Genomic DNA, 15,460 nt, shown 5'->3' on the forward strand with positions numbered 1-15,460 from the left:
AGCTTGCATGCAGGATGTGAGAGGACTTGGCTGTAAGGTTTTGGAGCCATCTTTCTGGAAGACTAGATTTACTGTTAATTGAGGTAGGCAAACCAGGGGCAGAGGAGTTTTGAAGAAAGAATATCAAGGAATTTGGTTTTTGACAAATTTAATTTGATCTACTATTTGATATTTCCATCCAGTGTCAAGGACATCATTTTGTGTGTGGCAGCATGGACATATGAAAGGTCAGGACTGGCAAAAAGTTTGTGTGTCATCAGCAGATAAATACAATGTATTTAAAGTTGTAGCCTAGATAGGGTAATTAAGGGAGTAAACAAATACAGAGAAGACATAAGAAGCCTCGGGGTACTCAAGGCTTAGAAGTCAGGTTGCTGAGGAGCAGCCCACCAAAGGAAACAAGAAACTGTAGTGCCCAGTGTGGCGGGAGGAGAAGGCTGACTGTGGGGTCACAAAAGCCAGAGAAAAGACTCGGAGAAGGCAGGAGTGATCAGGTGTATCAGATGCTCACCAAGTATGTAATGAGAAGGCAGCTGTTATTTTTTGCTAAGTTTTACTTGAGGCTACTCTGTGTACAACTGTCTCCTTCTGTCCAAACTGCAAGTGTGACAAGGTCAGGGATCTTGCACGCAACATATGGTAGAAGCTCAGTATTTGCTGAATCTGTACTCCTCATCCTTCATCTCTTTCTAAACTTGTATTCAAGTACGTCCTTTACATTGCTGCCCATTTGTCTGACCTTTCCTACCTAGAAAGCTTCAGGGGCTCCCCTTACCTTCACTGGTAAAATTCTGGCACCTTTCCTGACAAATCCATCCATGTCATCTTGTTCAGCCTCATGTCCTTTCCACTTCCTATTCATATACCTATACCCTAATATGGATCAACTTGTAGTTCTGTCTGTAGACTGGATGATTTCATCCTTCCGTGGCTTTACTCCTCCTGTTTTTTCAGCCTAAGGTGACTTTCCTCCTTTGCTTGGCTAAAGTCTAGCTTGAAGAATCAGGAAGTTTTTGTGAGCCAACTCATTCAATCAATCAGCTTCTGTATAGTCTCTGTCACAGTTCTTAATCTCTATTAAATTTCTTTTGTATGTCTTTTTTATGTTTACCTTCCCAAAAGTATAAATTATTTAAAATCAGAGTGTATCTTCATCTTCCTCTCCCATGATACCTATCACCGTGTTAACTTCTTGGTAGGCACTCTATAAATATTGCATTTTAAGAGAATAGGAAAATGAAGGGGAAGGCACACAAATGTGAGCTGGAGATGGAATCACTGCCTTGGCAGTAAGTGGGAAAAAATGGTACATGGTAAAGTCCAGAGTAGATCAAAAGGTAGATGTTTGAAAGAAATGATAAAGGTGTGCATTTATATATACATATACACACACACACTCTGTATAAAGGAGTGTAAATGCCTATGTTGAAATAGTAGAAAAATAGAAAAAGCGTTTTTAACCATTCCTTGTAATTCCTAAGTTAATATATAGTATATATAGTATGTGCTGAGTCACTCTGCTGCTGCTGCTAAGTCACTTCAGTCGTATCCAACTCTGTGCGACCCCATGGACTGCAGCCTACCAGGCTCCTCCGTCCATGGGATTTTCCAGGCAAGAGTACTGGAGTGGGGTGCCCTTGCCTTCTCCAGCTGAGTCACTCAGTCACTTCCAATTCTTTGTAATCCTTTGGACTGTAATCCACCAGGTTCCTCTTATCAGTGGGATTTTTCAGAATGCTAGAATAGGTTGCGATTTTCCTCCTCCAGGGGATCTTCCCGACCCAGGGATCGGACCCATGTCGCCTGTGTCTCCTCCATTGCAGGTGGATTCTTTACTCACTGAGCCATCAGGGAAGCCCAGTAATAGTGTATATTTGAATATATGAAGTAGACTGTATTACATATGTGATTTATAATGTTTTTTTAATACTTTCATATTAAATTTTTAGGACATCAATGCAAGCCTGAATAAGAAAAGGAATTTCTCCCTCCTAAGCCATGGCATATCAGTTGTACAGAAATACCACATTGGGAAACAGTCTTCAGGAGAGCCTCGATGAGCTTATACAGGTAAGAGACTAAAAATCAACATTTTTATTTAGATGGATGTATAGTAATTCTTGTTCTCATAATTATGAAAATAGCATTATTGTGTGTAGCTTTAACTTTAGACAAGTTAATGCAAGTCTTGAGATGTAAATTAGAATTTTGAATTCATAATTTTAGGAAAATTAACATTTATACATAAACTTCTCATCCAAGAACATATTGTGTATTTTCATATATCTTGATGAATTTTATTAGATTTTTTTTTTTAACATATTACTGATCCTACTGATCCCAAGTTTTTTCTCAGGACTTGATTCCTTCAGTTTATCAGTGAAAACTTCTTTCCAGATACTGTGAAGGAATGACAGACAAAGTTTTGTCCTGATGTTGTAACATCACTGTATGTTTTCTTTTCAAAATTATGTTTGTTTCAAGATAGTATAAGAAAATACTGTCAGGTTTTGCTTATTAATTGCCTGTCATTGCAAAGAAAGAACAAGGGATTCGAGTTTAGAGGCTCTGATTAAACTTAGTTAAATTTTAGATGATAACCCATGTATTTTTATTTGTCTTTAATGTTCTTCCCAAAGAGGATTCATGACCTTTATTTTTTCAGTCTCAACAGATTACCCCCCAACTTGCCCTTCAAGTTCTACTTCAGTTTGATAAGGCGATAAATGCAGCGCTGGCACAGAGGGTCAGGAACCGCGTCAACTTCAGGGTAAGGATATATTCTGAAATCTAGAGGCTGCACCATGGTTGTCACAAAAGTGATTTTTATAAAATACTTCCGTAGTTATTAATCATAAAAAGACATGACTTAATGAAACTTTAAAACTTGTTTTAGACCAACTGAATCCTGTTGTTTTATATTTAAATGATACATCTACCAGTTCATCCACTTAATGTGAGACACACTTTTTAGATTTTTATTCCATTATTTCACAAATCAGCCTATATATGTTTGGCTACCTTCCTTGAAGAGTTACTGAGATGTCAGACGTCTGAAACAATATCTTCAGGATTGAAGGTAAGGGAGAGTAATCTCTAAGGATCAGTTATGATTTTTAAACTCTGGCCAGGGAAGTATAATGTAATTTCTAGAAACTTCATGTTGCGTCCCACCTACTCTTAGATAGCATGGCTTACTGGCAGACCTGTTGGCAAATAATGGGCTCTTCTGATAGCTAGGTCTCATAGGAATCATTTGTACTTTGAACAGTAAGACCAAACCAAACAATCTTAATTTGATAGTAAATTCGGATTAAAAAAGATATGAAAATCATCATATAAAAAGAACATAGATGTTAATTTGCATTTAAGAGAACATCAGTGTTTGGGGATTTTGGTTTTAGCTGGTGATGAAAAACACAAAAGACAAAATGCCATTTATTCAGCAAACATTTCAGTGCCCATTAGTACAAGGCATTGTTCTGGATATTGGGTATAAAAGGCAAAAGAAGACAAACAGGGCCACATTTGACTTATTTACATGAAGGGATAAAATCTGCATGTATTTTATATTTGTAAACAAGTCACACCAGTTTCACATGCCTAATAATTATCTAGAGTAAAATATGTCTTTATAAAATTTTATCAGTAGATTCTTGAACAGTAGTAATTCTGGCAAAGTTAGCTTTTTTTTGTACAGTCATATATATACATCTGTCTAGTTTGTTATTCAAAACTTGATCCTTTAAATTGAGCCCTGATGGTACATAAACTTTAGCCCATGTAGAGAATTTGTTTATAGAGTCATAGGGTTCACAAGGTCTGAGAGATCATCTAGTTATTGTAGATTTCTAGTCTGGATCTGTTTAAAGGATTTAAAAAGTGTTCCTCAGTTATGCTGCTAAGTTGCTTCAGTCGTGTCTGACTCTTTGCGACCCCATAGACGGCAGCCCATCAGGCTCCCCCGTCCCTGGGATTCTCCAGGCAAGAACACTGGAGCGGGTTGCCATTTCCTTCTCCAATGCAGGAAAGTGAAAAGTCAAAGTGAAGTCGCTTAGTCGTTGCCGACTCTTAGCAACCCCATGGACTGGAGCCTACCAGGCTCCTCCGTCCATGGGATTTTTTCCAGGCAAGAGTACTGGAGTGGGGTGCCATTGTCTTCTCCGTACTCAGTTATAGATATATGTAAAACAAAAAGTGGGAAAAATGTATAGTAAAGATACAGTGTAACCACATATCATCTATAAGGAATATTTTGAATATAAAGTATTGAATTTCAGCATATTTGAATGTTCACATGCTAATCGTAAATCACAGTGACCTACCTAGTTCACATTATTGACACAGCTACCACCGACTGGAAATGACAGTAACCTACACATTCATAGGATCGTGGATTATACACACACTCAGGGATGCCAGAAATGAACACTGAAGTTGGCATTTGGTTTTTCAGCCTTCCAAAAGCCTCAAACTATAGTCAAAAGAACAGATCTAATTAAAAAATTTTTTTTACACTTACAACTTTGTGTCTTTTTACTTAACAGTATGTTCTGAGTGATTTTCAATGCATTAATCTCACTCCTACTGAAATTTCTCTTGCCAGGTTACTTATTGATAAATCCAGTGTACAATCAGTAATACTGTTGATTAATCTCTTAAAATTCATACTTCCCTTGAAACCATACTGTTCTAGCTTTCCTTCTATTCTCTGACCCCTCTCTCAGGCTCCTTTGTAGTTTTCCTACTGTCTCTGTCACTTAATTGTTGGTTTTCCTAAGGGGTTATCTAGGGCTTCACATATGCTCCTTTCATGATCTCATCCAGTCTTTGACTTTAAAGCTGATAGTCTGCCATACTTGCTTTTACAGTCCAGCTGTGCACTGGATACAGTAAGTTGTAACTCAAACTCAAATTTAACTTTCCTCTCAAACCAGCTTTTTCTATGAACCAGCTTTTTCTGGCTTGTTACAGGAGCCAGAAACTTGGGACTAACAGAGACTTCTCTCTTCACTATCCAACCATATCCAGTTGGTTGTCAAGTTTTGACAGATCCATCTTTTAAAACCTCTCCACTTCTCAGGACCCTTTGCTCCTGCTATTTCCCAGCCTCTCTCACCTGTTTGACACAGCCAGCTATAGCTTTTTAGGGGCTCCTTCCTCCAGTCACACTCCCCTGTTGTCTGGTCTTCATGCCATCACCAAAAATGCAATTTTAGTACATTACTCCTCTGCTTGAGATCCTTCACTGACCTCCTGATACCCTCAGGATATGAAAGCTTTCCCAAGGTTCATGATCTCTTTTACCTTAGGACCTCCTGTCATATTCTGGTTTCTGGAACTTCTTATCCCATACCAGGTATTTGTCTTCATTGCTGCTGTCCCACCTTTGTTTCCTTGACTCCTTAGTCTTTGGAACGCAAGCGTCCTCTGTCCTGTCTTCTGCTATACGCCAAGTAACTCATGCTTACATAGCACTTCACGCTACGTATTTACTTGTTTTAACGATCCTCCCTGCTCAGCTAAACCTCCTGAGTGGCAGGGATCATATGTCTATTGTTTACCATTGTATCCTTAGCACCTAGGATGGTAATTATTCCTATTATTTACTGAATTTAGTAAACTGAGTCATAACCATTATAGTTACCCTAGTCATCCTAACTTTGTAAGACATTAGTGAGAACTCACATTTTTGGTATTACAGGTAACGCTGCAGGGAACAGTTTTGTGCTGAATTTTTTTTCTGGTTTGAAGGTTTTAGGCATGTAAGTGTCTTATCACATACTAAATTTCAGTGTTTTGTGAATCCATGTGCATGTGTATGTCTCTCAGGTTTTGATTATACTCTGCTAGCATTCATCCTTGCACCATCACACTCTTCAAAAAGACCTTTTTAATGTTCAGACACATATTTTTCCTAAAAGAAATAAATTAGAATGTCAGTTGCACAGGACAATAATGTTATCTTAGTGGCTAATATAGTAATGTTTCTAGGAATTCCATGCATTTGTACAAATTTGGAGAATTAACATACACAATAAAATAGGTTGCTTTCTTAAAATAGTTTCATAAAAATTCAAATACATTTTCATAATTTCACCACATGAGGGCAGTAGAAATACAAATTCAAATTTCCCTTCAGATTTCAGGTGAGTAATTTGCAGGCTCTTCCAGTGCTGGAAATAGTCTGCTAACTAAAATAAACTCTTACCTTGGCATATTTCTCTATGATTTTTTTTAAGTAATAGTATGGTATTTTAACACTTAGCTTGCTTGCTGTATTTTCCTTAATTTTCATCCTATTTTGAGAATTATGTACTTGTAGCTAGGACTTCATAAGTTGTCTGGAGAAAAATGTGAGGGGGCAAAAATGACTTCATGGTTTGCCTCAATGTTTTGTTTTAAAGGGCTCTCTAAATACATACAGATTCTGCGATAACGTGTGGACTTTTGTATTGAATGATGTTGAATTCAGAGAGGTGACAGAACTTATTAAAGTGGATAAAGTGAAAATTGTAGCCTGTGATGGTAAAAGTAAGTGTCTACCCTAATTACTGTGAAAGCAAAACTACTTGAAATCTTGTTTTCATGCGTCTTTAGACAATCATCTGAAAGTAAGGGGGAAAGTTGGCTAATGATCTACTCCCAGCTAGAGACCTGGCTCCTTTCTCAGATTCTAAATTCTAGATCTCAAATAGTCCTCTTACTAACTTTAGGTATAAACATTTCATATGACACATAGACTACTTGCACAGGTTGAATTTGTGTTGGGGGAAAGGGGAACAAATTAGTAAGCTTTTCTTCCCTATTTCTGTTACAGGTTTGAAGTATTTCTCAAGCTTTTTCTTTTTCCTTAAGTGTTTAATTTCAACAATTTATCCTATGGTTTCTGTGTTACTGAATAGCTATACATTTTAAAGTGATTATTTAAAATCTTTTAAATAATTATAAGAGCCCCATCACTCATAAGGGTAAACATCTAGTCTTCTCATCTGCTACTCACAGATATTTTCACAGCAGACCTAGGAACTTGTTCACGCCTTTAATGTTTCAGAAACTGTATGTCCCTGCTTTATGTCCCATGATTAAATTCAATTTGCAAAAATAAATATATAAATTGTATTTTAAATATACTTACTTTTACTTTGTATTCTGAACAGTTTGCATTTAAAGCAATTATTCCTGAAATTCAATAGAAAAGACTGTTACATTCCAAGAAGGGGACTTGTGAAAAGCAAGAGAAAGACAAGTGTGGAGAGCAAAACCCTACATTTCTTGGGTTATAGGTTAGGTTTTTATTGTTATAATTTGGGTTTCAAAGAAACGCTCTAATCACTGAAAAGATATAAAGACAGAAAACCACACAGAAGAAAAGACATCATTTGTAACATCATCTGGAGATAACGTATCACTTGAGTATATAATCATCTAGCCTTCATTTATATATATCTTTATAGTAATACTCATTTGTGAATACATCGTTTTTCACACAATTCATTAACTGTTGTTCTCTTAAGCCTGATTTTTGATAGCTGCCTGAAATTATACCTTTCTCCCTTTTTTAAAGAAATTGTGTTTTCCAGATGTCAGAGTCTAAAATGAGCAATGTTACAGTGGCTTGTATGTTTCAGAAGGTTAACTAGAAATAATCATTCTAAGAACTTTAGGATAACTTTACATAGTTATCATATACATTGGTCCTTGTTATAACAACAACAAAAGTCTGTTTAAAAATAGCTCCTGGATCACAAGTGATAACATTTCTCTGTATGTCAGATAATGTATTTTTTCCCCAAGTCTGTCTTATAATTTAGGCTGATAGCATCCTTATAACCCTTAAGTTTTCAAACTTTTACTATAGGATTTTAGCATTACTGTGTAATTTCTAGACCTCTACCAAAATGAGTTAATTATATGGATCAGCATCCTGATGGAAATTTTCTATCTGTACTCTCCTGTAGCCACATCTGATATTAAGCACTTGGAATGGGTTAGGGTAGCTGAGATAGTTAATGGTCTCATATATATTAGTTAACTTGAAGCACATGTGCCTAGCCAGTGGCTACCATATTGGACAGCACAGTTATAGACTAGCAGAGTGTCGGTTTCAATTATTTGAAACGTATTTAATAACCAAAAAGTCAGTGAAGGCCCCTGAGCAAACTTAATATCAAAGACTCCATGTAAACATATGTATTTTACTTATAAATGGTCCTTAAAGTATATTTCTCTTGCTTCTTAAAAATAAAAGATGTATCTTATTTTCTCAAACTTCAGTGGATGTAAAGTACAAAGCAGCCTTACCTCCTTTGGTGGCTTCTGAGGAGCCTGCTGCACTTACAGCACAGTATAAGTGATTGCTCTTCAAAGAAGAAATTGTTGAGTATTCAAGAAAAGTTTAGATTGTGTTCCGTGTTCCTCTATGTCAGCAGAAAAAAACAGTCATTAAAATATGAATGGCTGTGGCAGTTAGAGGTAGGAGATTAAGTAGTACCATTCCTAACTAGATAAATGCAGTGCTACTGTGAAATAAAACCATTTTTTCTACAGGTCAGCTATCTGAAATACAGTTCAGTTCCTAATAGAGAAGCAGAGAAAAAGTGATAGTGACTAGAATTTGGGGGTTTTTTTCCTCACCAGGAATTAAATACAAATTTCTTCTGATTATACATTATTGTCCTTTGTGGTTTTAAATTTTGGGAAAGTAGAGGACCTGAAAAAAAGTATATAAACCAAATGTAGTATGGCTTGATTTTTCTTAACATAAATATGGAGGCTAAAGGTTGACTCTCCCATTAAGGTAAAATGACATTTAAGTACAGAAGATACTACTGTGGTCAGCTTTTTGTCTCTGCTTCTTCACCACCGTTAGTTCCTGTTTTACTTTTGAAAGATTTTCTTGAAATATTTAAGTTGCTTCTTGAATTTACTCTTTCTCTCCTCTGTTTCCTAGATACTGGCTCGAATACTACAGAATGAATAGAAAAAAGAAATGGCTTTTTAATGCCATCCTGTTACTGTTCATCGCTTTTTGAAGAGAAGCATAGAAGAGACTTTTTTTTTTAATTTATTCTAGCATTGCAGAAATGACTACTCTGTGCTATACTATCAGAGAATTCCAATAGAAAGAAGCTCATAACTCTGTACCCTCTTTATTATACAGCATGAAGAAACAGAACTTTTTTTTTAATGACAAATCAAACATTGTTGCCTTCCTAGGACCATTCTTTAATAAATTCATTTTAAAACTCAATGTGAGTAATAACTGCTAGAGCCACTAAGCTCACAATATATGGATACTAGATAAGCATTTTGAAAGAGTACCATGTTCCTTGCAAAGGAAATTAGAACATGCGTTCATTTCAACAGAGTCAAGTTAGTTATCAGTTGCGAGTTCAGCTGATGAAAGCATTAGCAGGGGCAAAACCAGAATTCCAGACTGGAACTTTCCTTATAAAAATCTTTTTCAGAGTGCAAAAACAAGGGTAATCATTGTTGTGAAAAACTCAACTAAGAAAAAATTAGACCATCTTTAGACAGCTTATATAGCTAAAATAAGGGCTTCCCTTGTAGCTCAGCTGGTAAAGAATCCACCTGCAATGCAGGAGACCTGGATTCGACCCCTGGGTTGGAAAGATCCCCTGGAGAAGGGAAAGGCTACCCACTCCAGTATTCTGGCCTGGACAATTCCTGGTTGCAAAGAGTCTGACATGACTGAGTGACTTTCATAGCTAGAATAAAACCAAAAAACCTATTTGCAACATCATAAAATAGTCTTCACATGACATGTAATTAAATTGGCCATAACAGTCAAGTTGCATTTCTAGAGTGCTCTACATCTTATCAGTTACTAGACTTTAAGTAAAAAGTCCTGTTAACCATCTGCCATATCTTTGTGTACTTGAAGGAAAAGTTTTGTCAGTCTAGGAATACATGATGAAGAATGTGGCATTTCTAAAAATGCCTCACAGAATGTTTATATTTAGTAGGAGCAGGCTTTTAGAGCCCCAGCCTGTGGTCCCCCCCAATTCAACCCTTTTCAGTATGATGCTGTCTTTTCACTCTCACTCCATCATAAACCTATTAAAATATTAAAAAGATCTTTATGTTGCACACAATCCCTCAGCTTTTCTTTTGTTGTTGAGAAAGCATGTTAGGCTGTAGGTGTCACGTTTTTAAGTCAGTCTGATCTGTGTAAGAGAAGGACCGACATCATTAACTTGATTATGGTAAACACCAGGTGCTGTGTGTTTTTCTTCTAGATAATCCTCACAAAGACCCTGGAAGAACTTTGTTCCACTTTTATAGATTTAGAAACTTAATTACCAAAGGCTTTATGTAATTAGGATTTGTCTTAACTGCAGTTAGTCAAGATCAATACCTTTTTATTTTGAAGGTTCAGGATAATGGTTACAAGATGAGTAATGTTGATAGTAAACTTAGAATGGTTGAAAAACTTCTGTTTCCTAAGGAATAATGGTTTAGACTTTCATGTTATGAACAGTCATACAGACCTTGAAGTCTATGACTGGAGGTGTATACTTTTGGGAATTTTAAATCCTATAAATGATGTCACTAGATTGTGTTTGCAAAAGATACAGAAGCACTTTGGCCTAGGTCTTGAGTTTCTTATAGGAAATGGTTGACTACTGTAACCTAGTAATGGTAGGAAGGACTGGGTACCCCTAGTGTTACATCAGTATGTCAGTGCAGTCCTTGATTCTTAACATTAAAACTTAACTTTCATTCTTGCAGCCCATTCTGCATAATCTATTCCAGTGTTCTCTTCCTACTCTTTCGTACCAACGATCGCATAGTCTGCTCAGTTAATTTGAGAAAGATACAAAAAAAGATTTCTGTCTTTGGTTATGTAGTTTCCTTCATTTCTCATGACTTACCTTTCAGAATCAAAATCCTACCCATTCTTCAGAACTTAAACCCACTTGTATTGAGTGTAACCCATATTGATCTCTTTCCTTATGAGTTCTTTACAAAGAAGTCATGAGAAAACACAGCAAAGGACAGGAAGGACTTGCATGGGTCTCAGTACTCACTCACATTCACCCAGGTAACAGGTACGGAGTGCCAAGTGTTTAAGGTGCACCTCTAATGCCCCAGGTGTAGTCCCTAGGGATTATACCACATTCTACAGGTTGAAACCAGTTCTTGCATTCAGCTCAGCCATCATTGGCACACCTGTTTTTCCCTGGGCATGAGTGCAGCAGTCACAGCCTGACATTCCCTCTCCGTTGTAATTATTTGCATACACATCACATGGCTAACATTTGCATAGTGATATAGCTGTTTCAATCTTCCCACCATGGTAGTACTCAGACTTTAGTAGAGATTACAGGAGAGACACGGCCAGAGTGTATACCAGTTTGTGCTCTCCCACAGACTCTAGTGATAATAAGCTTACTTGCTTCTTAATATGCAAGAAAAAAAAGTCTATTCCTCTATTAGCAGAACTAAAATAAGAATTTGCAACTTTAGTTTTGTTGATCTGTTCTAAAAATGCCCTGTAAATTGGTGAAAATTCAACCATTTTATATGCTGTAGTAATGATAGAATCTTATTTTTCTAGTACATAGGTAGATAAAATGTACACAAGGTTTGAGGCAAGGCATTTACCTTGTCTTAAGGTAAATGCTACGAACAAAGCTAGTGGAGGTGATGGAATTCCAGTGGAGCTAGTTCAAATCCTGAAAGATGATGCTGTAAAAGTGAGGCACTCAATATGCCAGCAAATTTGGAAAACTCAGCAGTGGCCACAGGACTGGAAAAGGTCAGTTTTCATTCCAATCCCAAAGAAAGGCAATGCCAAAGAATGCTCAAACTACCACACAGTTGCACTCATCTCACACGCTACTAAAGTAATGCTTAAAATTCTCCAAGTCAGGCTTCAGCAATACGTGAACCACGAACTTCCAGATGTTCAAGCTGGTTTTAGAAAAGGCAGAGGAACCAGAGATCAAATTGCCAACATCTGCTGGATCATGAAAAAGCAAGAGAGTTCCAGAAAAAACATCTATTTCTGCTTTCTTGACTATGCCAAAGCCTTTGACTGGGTGGATCACAATAAACTCTGGAATTCTGAGAGAGATGGGAATACCAAACCACCTGACCTGCCTCTTGAGAAACCTATATGCAGGTCAGGAAGCAACAGTTAGACCTGGACATGGAAGAACAGACTGGTTCCAAATAGGAAAAGGAGTACGTCAAGGCTGTATATTGTCACCCTGCTTATTTAACTTATATGCAGAGTACATCATGAGAAACCCTGGGCTGGAAGAAGCACAGCTGGAATTAAGATTGCTGGGAGAAATATCAATAACCTCAGATATGCAGATGACACCACCCTTGTGGCAGAAGTGAAGAGGAACTAAAGAGCCTCTTGATGAAAGTGAAAGTGGAGAGTGAAAAAGTTGGCCTAAAGCTCACCATTCAGAAAACGAAAATCATGGCATCTGGTCCCACCACTTCATGGGAAATAGATGGGGAAACAGTGTCAGACTTTATTTGGGGGGGCTCCAAAATCACTGCAGATGGTGACTGCAGCCATGAAATTAAAAGACGCTTACTTCTTGGAAGGAAAGTTATGACCAACCTAGATAGCATATTCAAAAGCAGAGACATTACTTTGCCAACAAAGATCTGTCTAGTCAAGGCTATGGTTTTTCCTGTGGTCATGTATGGATGTGAGAGTTGGACTGTGAAGAAAGCTGGGCACTGAAGAATTGATACTTTGGAACTGTGGTGTTGGAGAAGGCTCTTGAGAGTCCCTTGGACTGCAAGGAGATCCAACTAGTCCATTCTGAAGATCAGCCCTGGGGTTTCTTTGGAAGGAATGATGCTAAAGCTGAAACTCCAGTACTTTGGCCACCTCATGTGAAGAGTTGACTCATTGGAAAAGACTCTGATGCTGGGAGGGATTGGGGGCAGGAGGAGAAGGGGACGACAGAGGATGAGATGGCTGGATGGCATCACTGACTCGATGGACATGAGTCTGGGTGAACTCCGGGAGTTGGTGATGCACAGGGAGGCCTGGCGTGCTGCGATTCATGGGGTCGCAAAGAGTCGGACACGACGGAGCAACTGAACTGAACTGAAGGTAAATGCCTGAAGGTGTTATGAAGCATGCAGCAAAGGATTTAGCAGGATTAGTTCAAGAGAGCATTGTGCAAGAAAACTGTCAACAGTATTCTCTCTTGAATATTCCAACTGTCTTATTCTCTAATCCTTTCTTCCTCTGCTTTTACTCATTCTTTTCCCCAAAGTGAACCACAAAACACCTTCAATAGCTAAAGCAAGAACAACCCTGAAATCATCACACTTTCTGCTTTCTGACTATATTATGAATCTATAGTAATCAAAACACTGTCCCGCCCCCCCCCCAAAAAAAACAGCACTGTACTACATTGGCATTAAAAACAACACACACACACACATAGATCAATGGAACAGAATAGAGAGCCCAGAAATAAACCCACACATAAATGATCAATTTATGACAAAGGAGGCAAGAATATGCAGTGGGACAAGGACAGTCTTGTTCATAAATGGCATTGGGAAAACTGGGCATCCACATACAAAAGAACAAAACTGGACCACTATTACAGTACACCAAAAAATTAATTCAGAATGCACTAAAGAACCTAAGACCAAAAGTCATTAGACTAAAAGAAAATGCGTAAATCTCTCTGACATCAGTCTCGGCAGTTTTTTTTTTTTTTGATACCAAAAGCGAAGGCAGCAAAAGCAAAACTAAGTCGGACTACATCAAACTAAAAAGCTGCTCTGCACAGCAAGGGAAATCATCAATAAAATGAAGAGGCAACCTAAAGAATGGAAGACAACATTTGCAAATTACATATCTGATGGATTTATATCCAAAAAATAAACAATTCAGACAACTCAATAGCTAAAAGTAGAAGATCTGAATAGACATTTTCTCGAAGAAGACATAAGTAACACCAACAGGTACACAAAAAGATGCCCATCATTAACCAGGGAATTGCAACAGAACCACAGTAAGATAATCACCGCACACCTGTTAGAATACTACTATCAAAAAGACAAACAAGCATTAGCAAAGATGAGAGAAAAGGGCAACCATCATGCCTTGTTGGCAGGAACGTAAATTGGTGCAACCACTTACGGAAGACTTTGGAGATTCCTCAGAAATTTAAAACCTTAGAATAGGATGCAGCAATTCCACTTCTGAGTATTTATGTGAAGTAAATGAAATCTTTTATCTTAAAAAGATAACCCGCACCCATGTTTAAAGCAGCACTATTTACAGTAGTCAAGATGTGAAAATAAGTGACCGTGGATGGATGGGTGAATGCATACAGTGTTATGTGTGGCCCACAAGGACCAGAATATTATTCAGCCATTTTTAAAAAAAGGAAATTTGTTATTTGCCACAACATAGATCCTGAGGGCATTATCCTAAGTGAAAGAAGTTAGAGAAAGATAGACTATCTAAACTCACTTACATGTAGAATCTAAAATAAACAACTCATAGGTACAGAGAACAGATACTGCCAGAGGTAGGTGGTGACCTGGGTGAGCAAAATGAGTGAAGGTGTCATAAGATACAAACCTGCAGCTAATAAATAAGTCCAGGGAATATAATGTGCAGCACAATGACTAGGTAACAAGTGAAGGAGAGAGTGGGACTGAAGTGTATACACATCGTGTGCTAAGATAGCTAATGGGAGGTTGCTATATAACAGAGAGCCTCAGCCTAGTGCATTGTGATGAGCTAGAGCGGGGAGATGCAGAGACAGCAATGGCACCCCACTCCAGTACTCTTCCCTGGAAAATCCCATGGACGGAGGAGCCTGGTGGGCTGCAGTCCTTGGGGTCACTAAGAGTCGGACGTGACTGAGCGACTTCACTTTCACTTTTCACTTTCATGCATTGGAAAAGGAAATGGCAACCCACTCCAGTGTTCTTGCCTGGAGAATCCCAGGGACGGGGGAGCCTGGTGGGCTGCCGTCTGTGGGGTCGCACAGAGTTGGCCACGACTGAAGCGACTTAGCAGCAGCAGCAGCAGCAGAGGGGTGAGATGAGGAGAGTGACGGGGAGCTCAAGAGGGAAGAGAGATGTGTAGACTCACACTTGTACAGCATAAACCAATGCAACATTGTAAAGCAATTCTCCAATTTAAAAAATGTTAAATACTATCATTCACACTAGTTTGAACTGTGCAAGTCCACTTATACAGGGATTTTTTTTTTTTTTTTAATAGTAAGTACCACAAGCTGGAGAAGGAAATGTCAGCCCACTCCATTATTCTTGCCTGGCAAATCCCATGAACAGAAGAGCCTGGTGGGCTATAGGCCATGAGTTTGCAAAGAGTCAGACACGACTGAGCACACATACACACACATGACAGTGCTACACGACCCACAGGAGGTTGAATCCGCAGATGCGGAACCACGGATTCAGAAAA

General features: G+C 38.1%; 3 protein-coding genes across 7 annotated transcripts in view; 2 read left to right on the top strand and 1 right to left on the bottom strand.

The window, feature by feature from the left end:
- The window catches only part of BNIP2 (BCL2 interacting protein 2), a 57,768-nt gene extending 48,515 nt beyond the window's left edge, over window positions 1–9,253 (top strand). For all 3 annotated transcript variants that reach the window (XM_070797485.1, XM_070797486.1, XM_070797483.1), the window contains 3 exons: window positions 1,950–2,070; window positions 2,666–2,770; window positions 8,954–9,253. In XM_070797485.1, coding sequence (XP_070653586.1) covers window positions 1,950–1,968 — 19 coding nt within the window. In that variant the 3' untranslated portion in view covers window positions 1,969–2,070; window positions 2,666–2,770; window positions 8,954–9,253. The remainder of the gene's footprint in view (window positions 1–1,949; window positions 2,071–2,665; window positions 2,771–8,953) is intronic.
- GTF2A2 (general transcription factor IIA subunit 2) lies at window positions 1,950–9,253 on the top strand. Its single transcript, XM_019968748.2, has 4 exons — window positions 1,950–2,070; window positions 2,666–2,770; window positions 6,408–6,534; window positions 8,954–9,253. The coding sequence occupies exons 1-4, from the start codon at window positions 1,999–2,001 to the stop codon at window positions 8,977–8,979; spliced, it is 330 nt and encodes a 109-aa protein (XP_019824307.1). The 5' UTR covers window positions 1,950–1,998; the 3' UTR covers window positions 8,980–9,253.
- Window positions 3,419–15,460, bottom strand: part of GCNT3 (glucosaminyl (N-acetyl) transferase 3, mucin type) — a 30,007-nt gene continuing 17,965 nt past the window's right edge. For all 3 annotated transcript variants that reach the window (XR_011568847.1, XR_011568845.1, XR_011568846.1), the window contains 3 exons: window positions 8,305–8,420; window positions 7,139–7,182; window positions 3,419–5,917 (listed from right to left, as the gene is read on the bottom strand). The gene's annotated coding sequence lies outside the window, so the exon portion shown is untranslated. The remainder of the gene's footprint in view (window positions 5,918–7,138; window positions 7,183–8,304; window positions 8,421–15,460) is intronic.

This window comes from Bos indicus, chromosome 10, assembly GCF_029378745.1.
Source record: "Bos indicus isolate NIAB-ARS_2022 breed Sahiwal x Tharparkar chromosome 10, NIAB-ARS_B.indTharparkar_mat_pri_1.0, whole genome shotgun sequence".
NCBI classification, from domain to species: Eukaryota; Metazoa; Chordata; class Mammalia; order Artiodactyla; family Bovidae; genus Bos; species Bos indicus.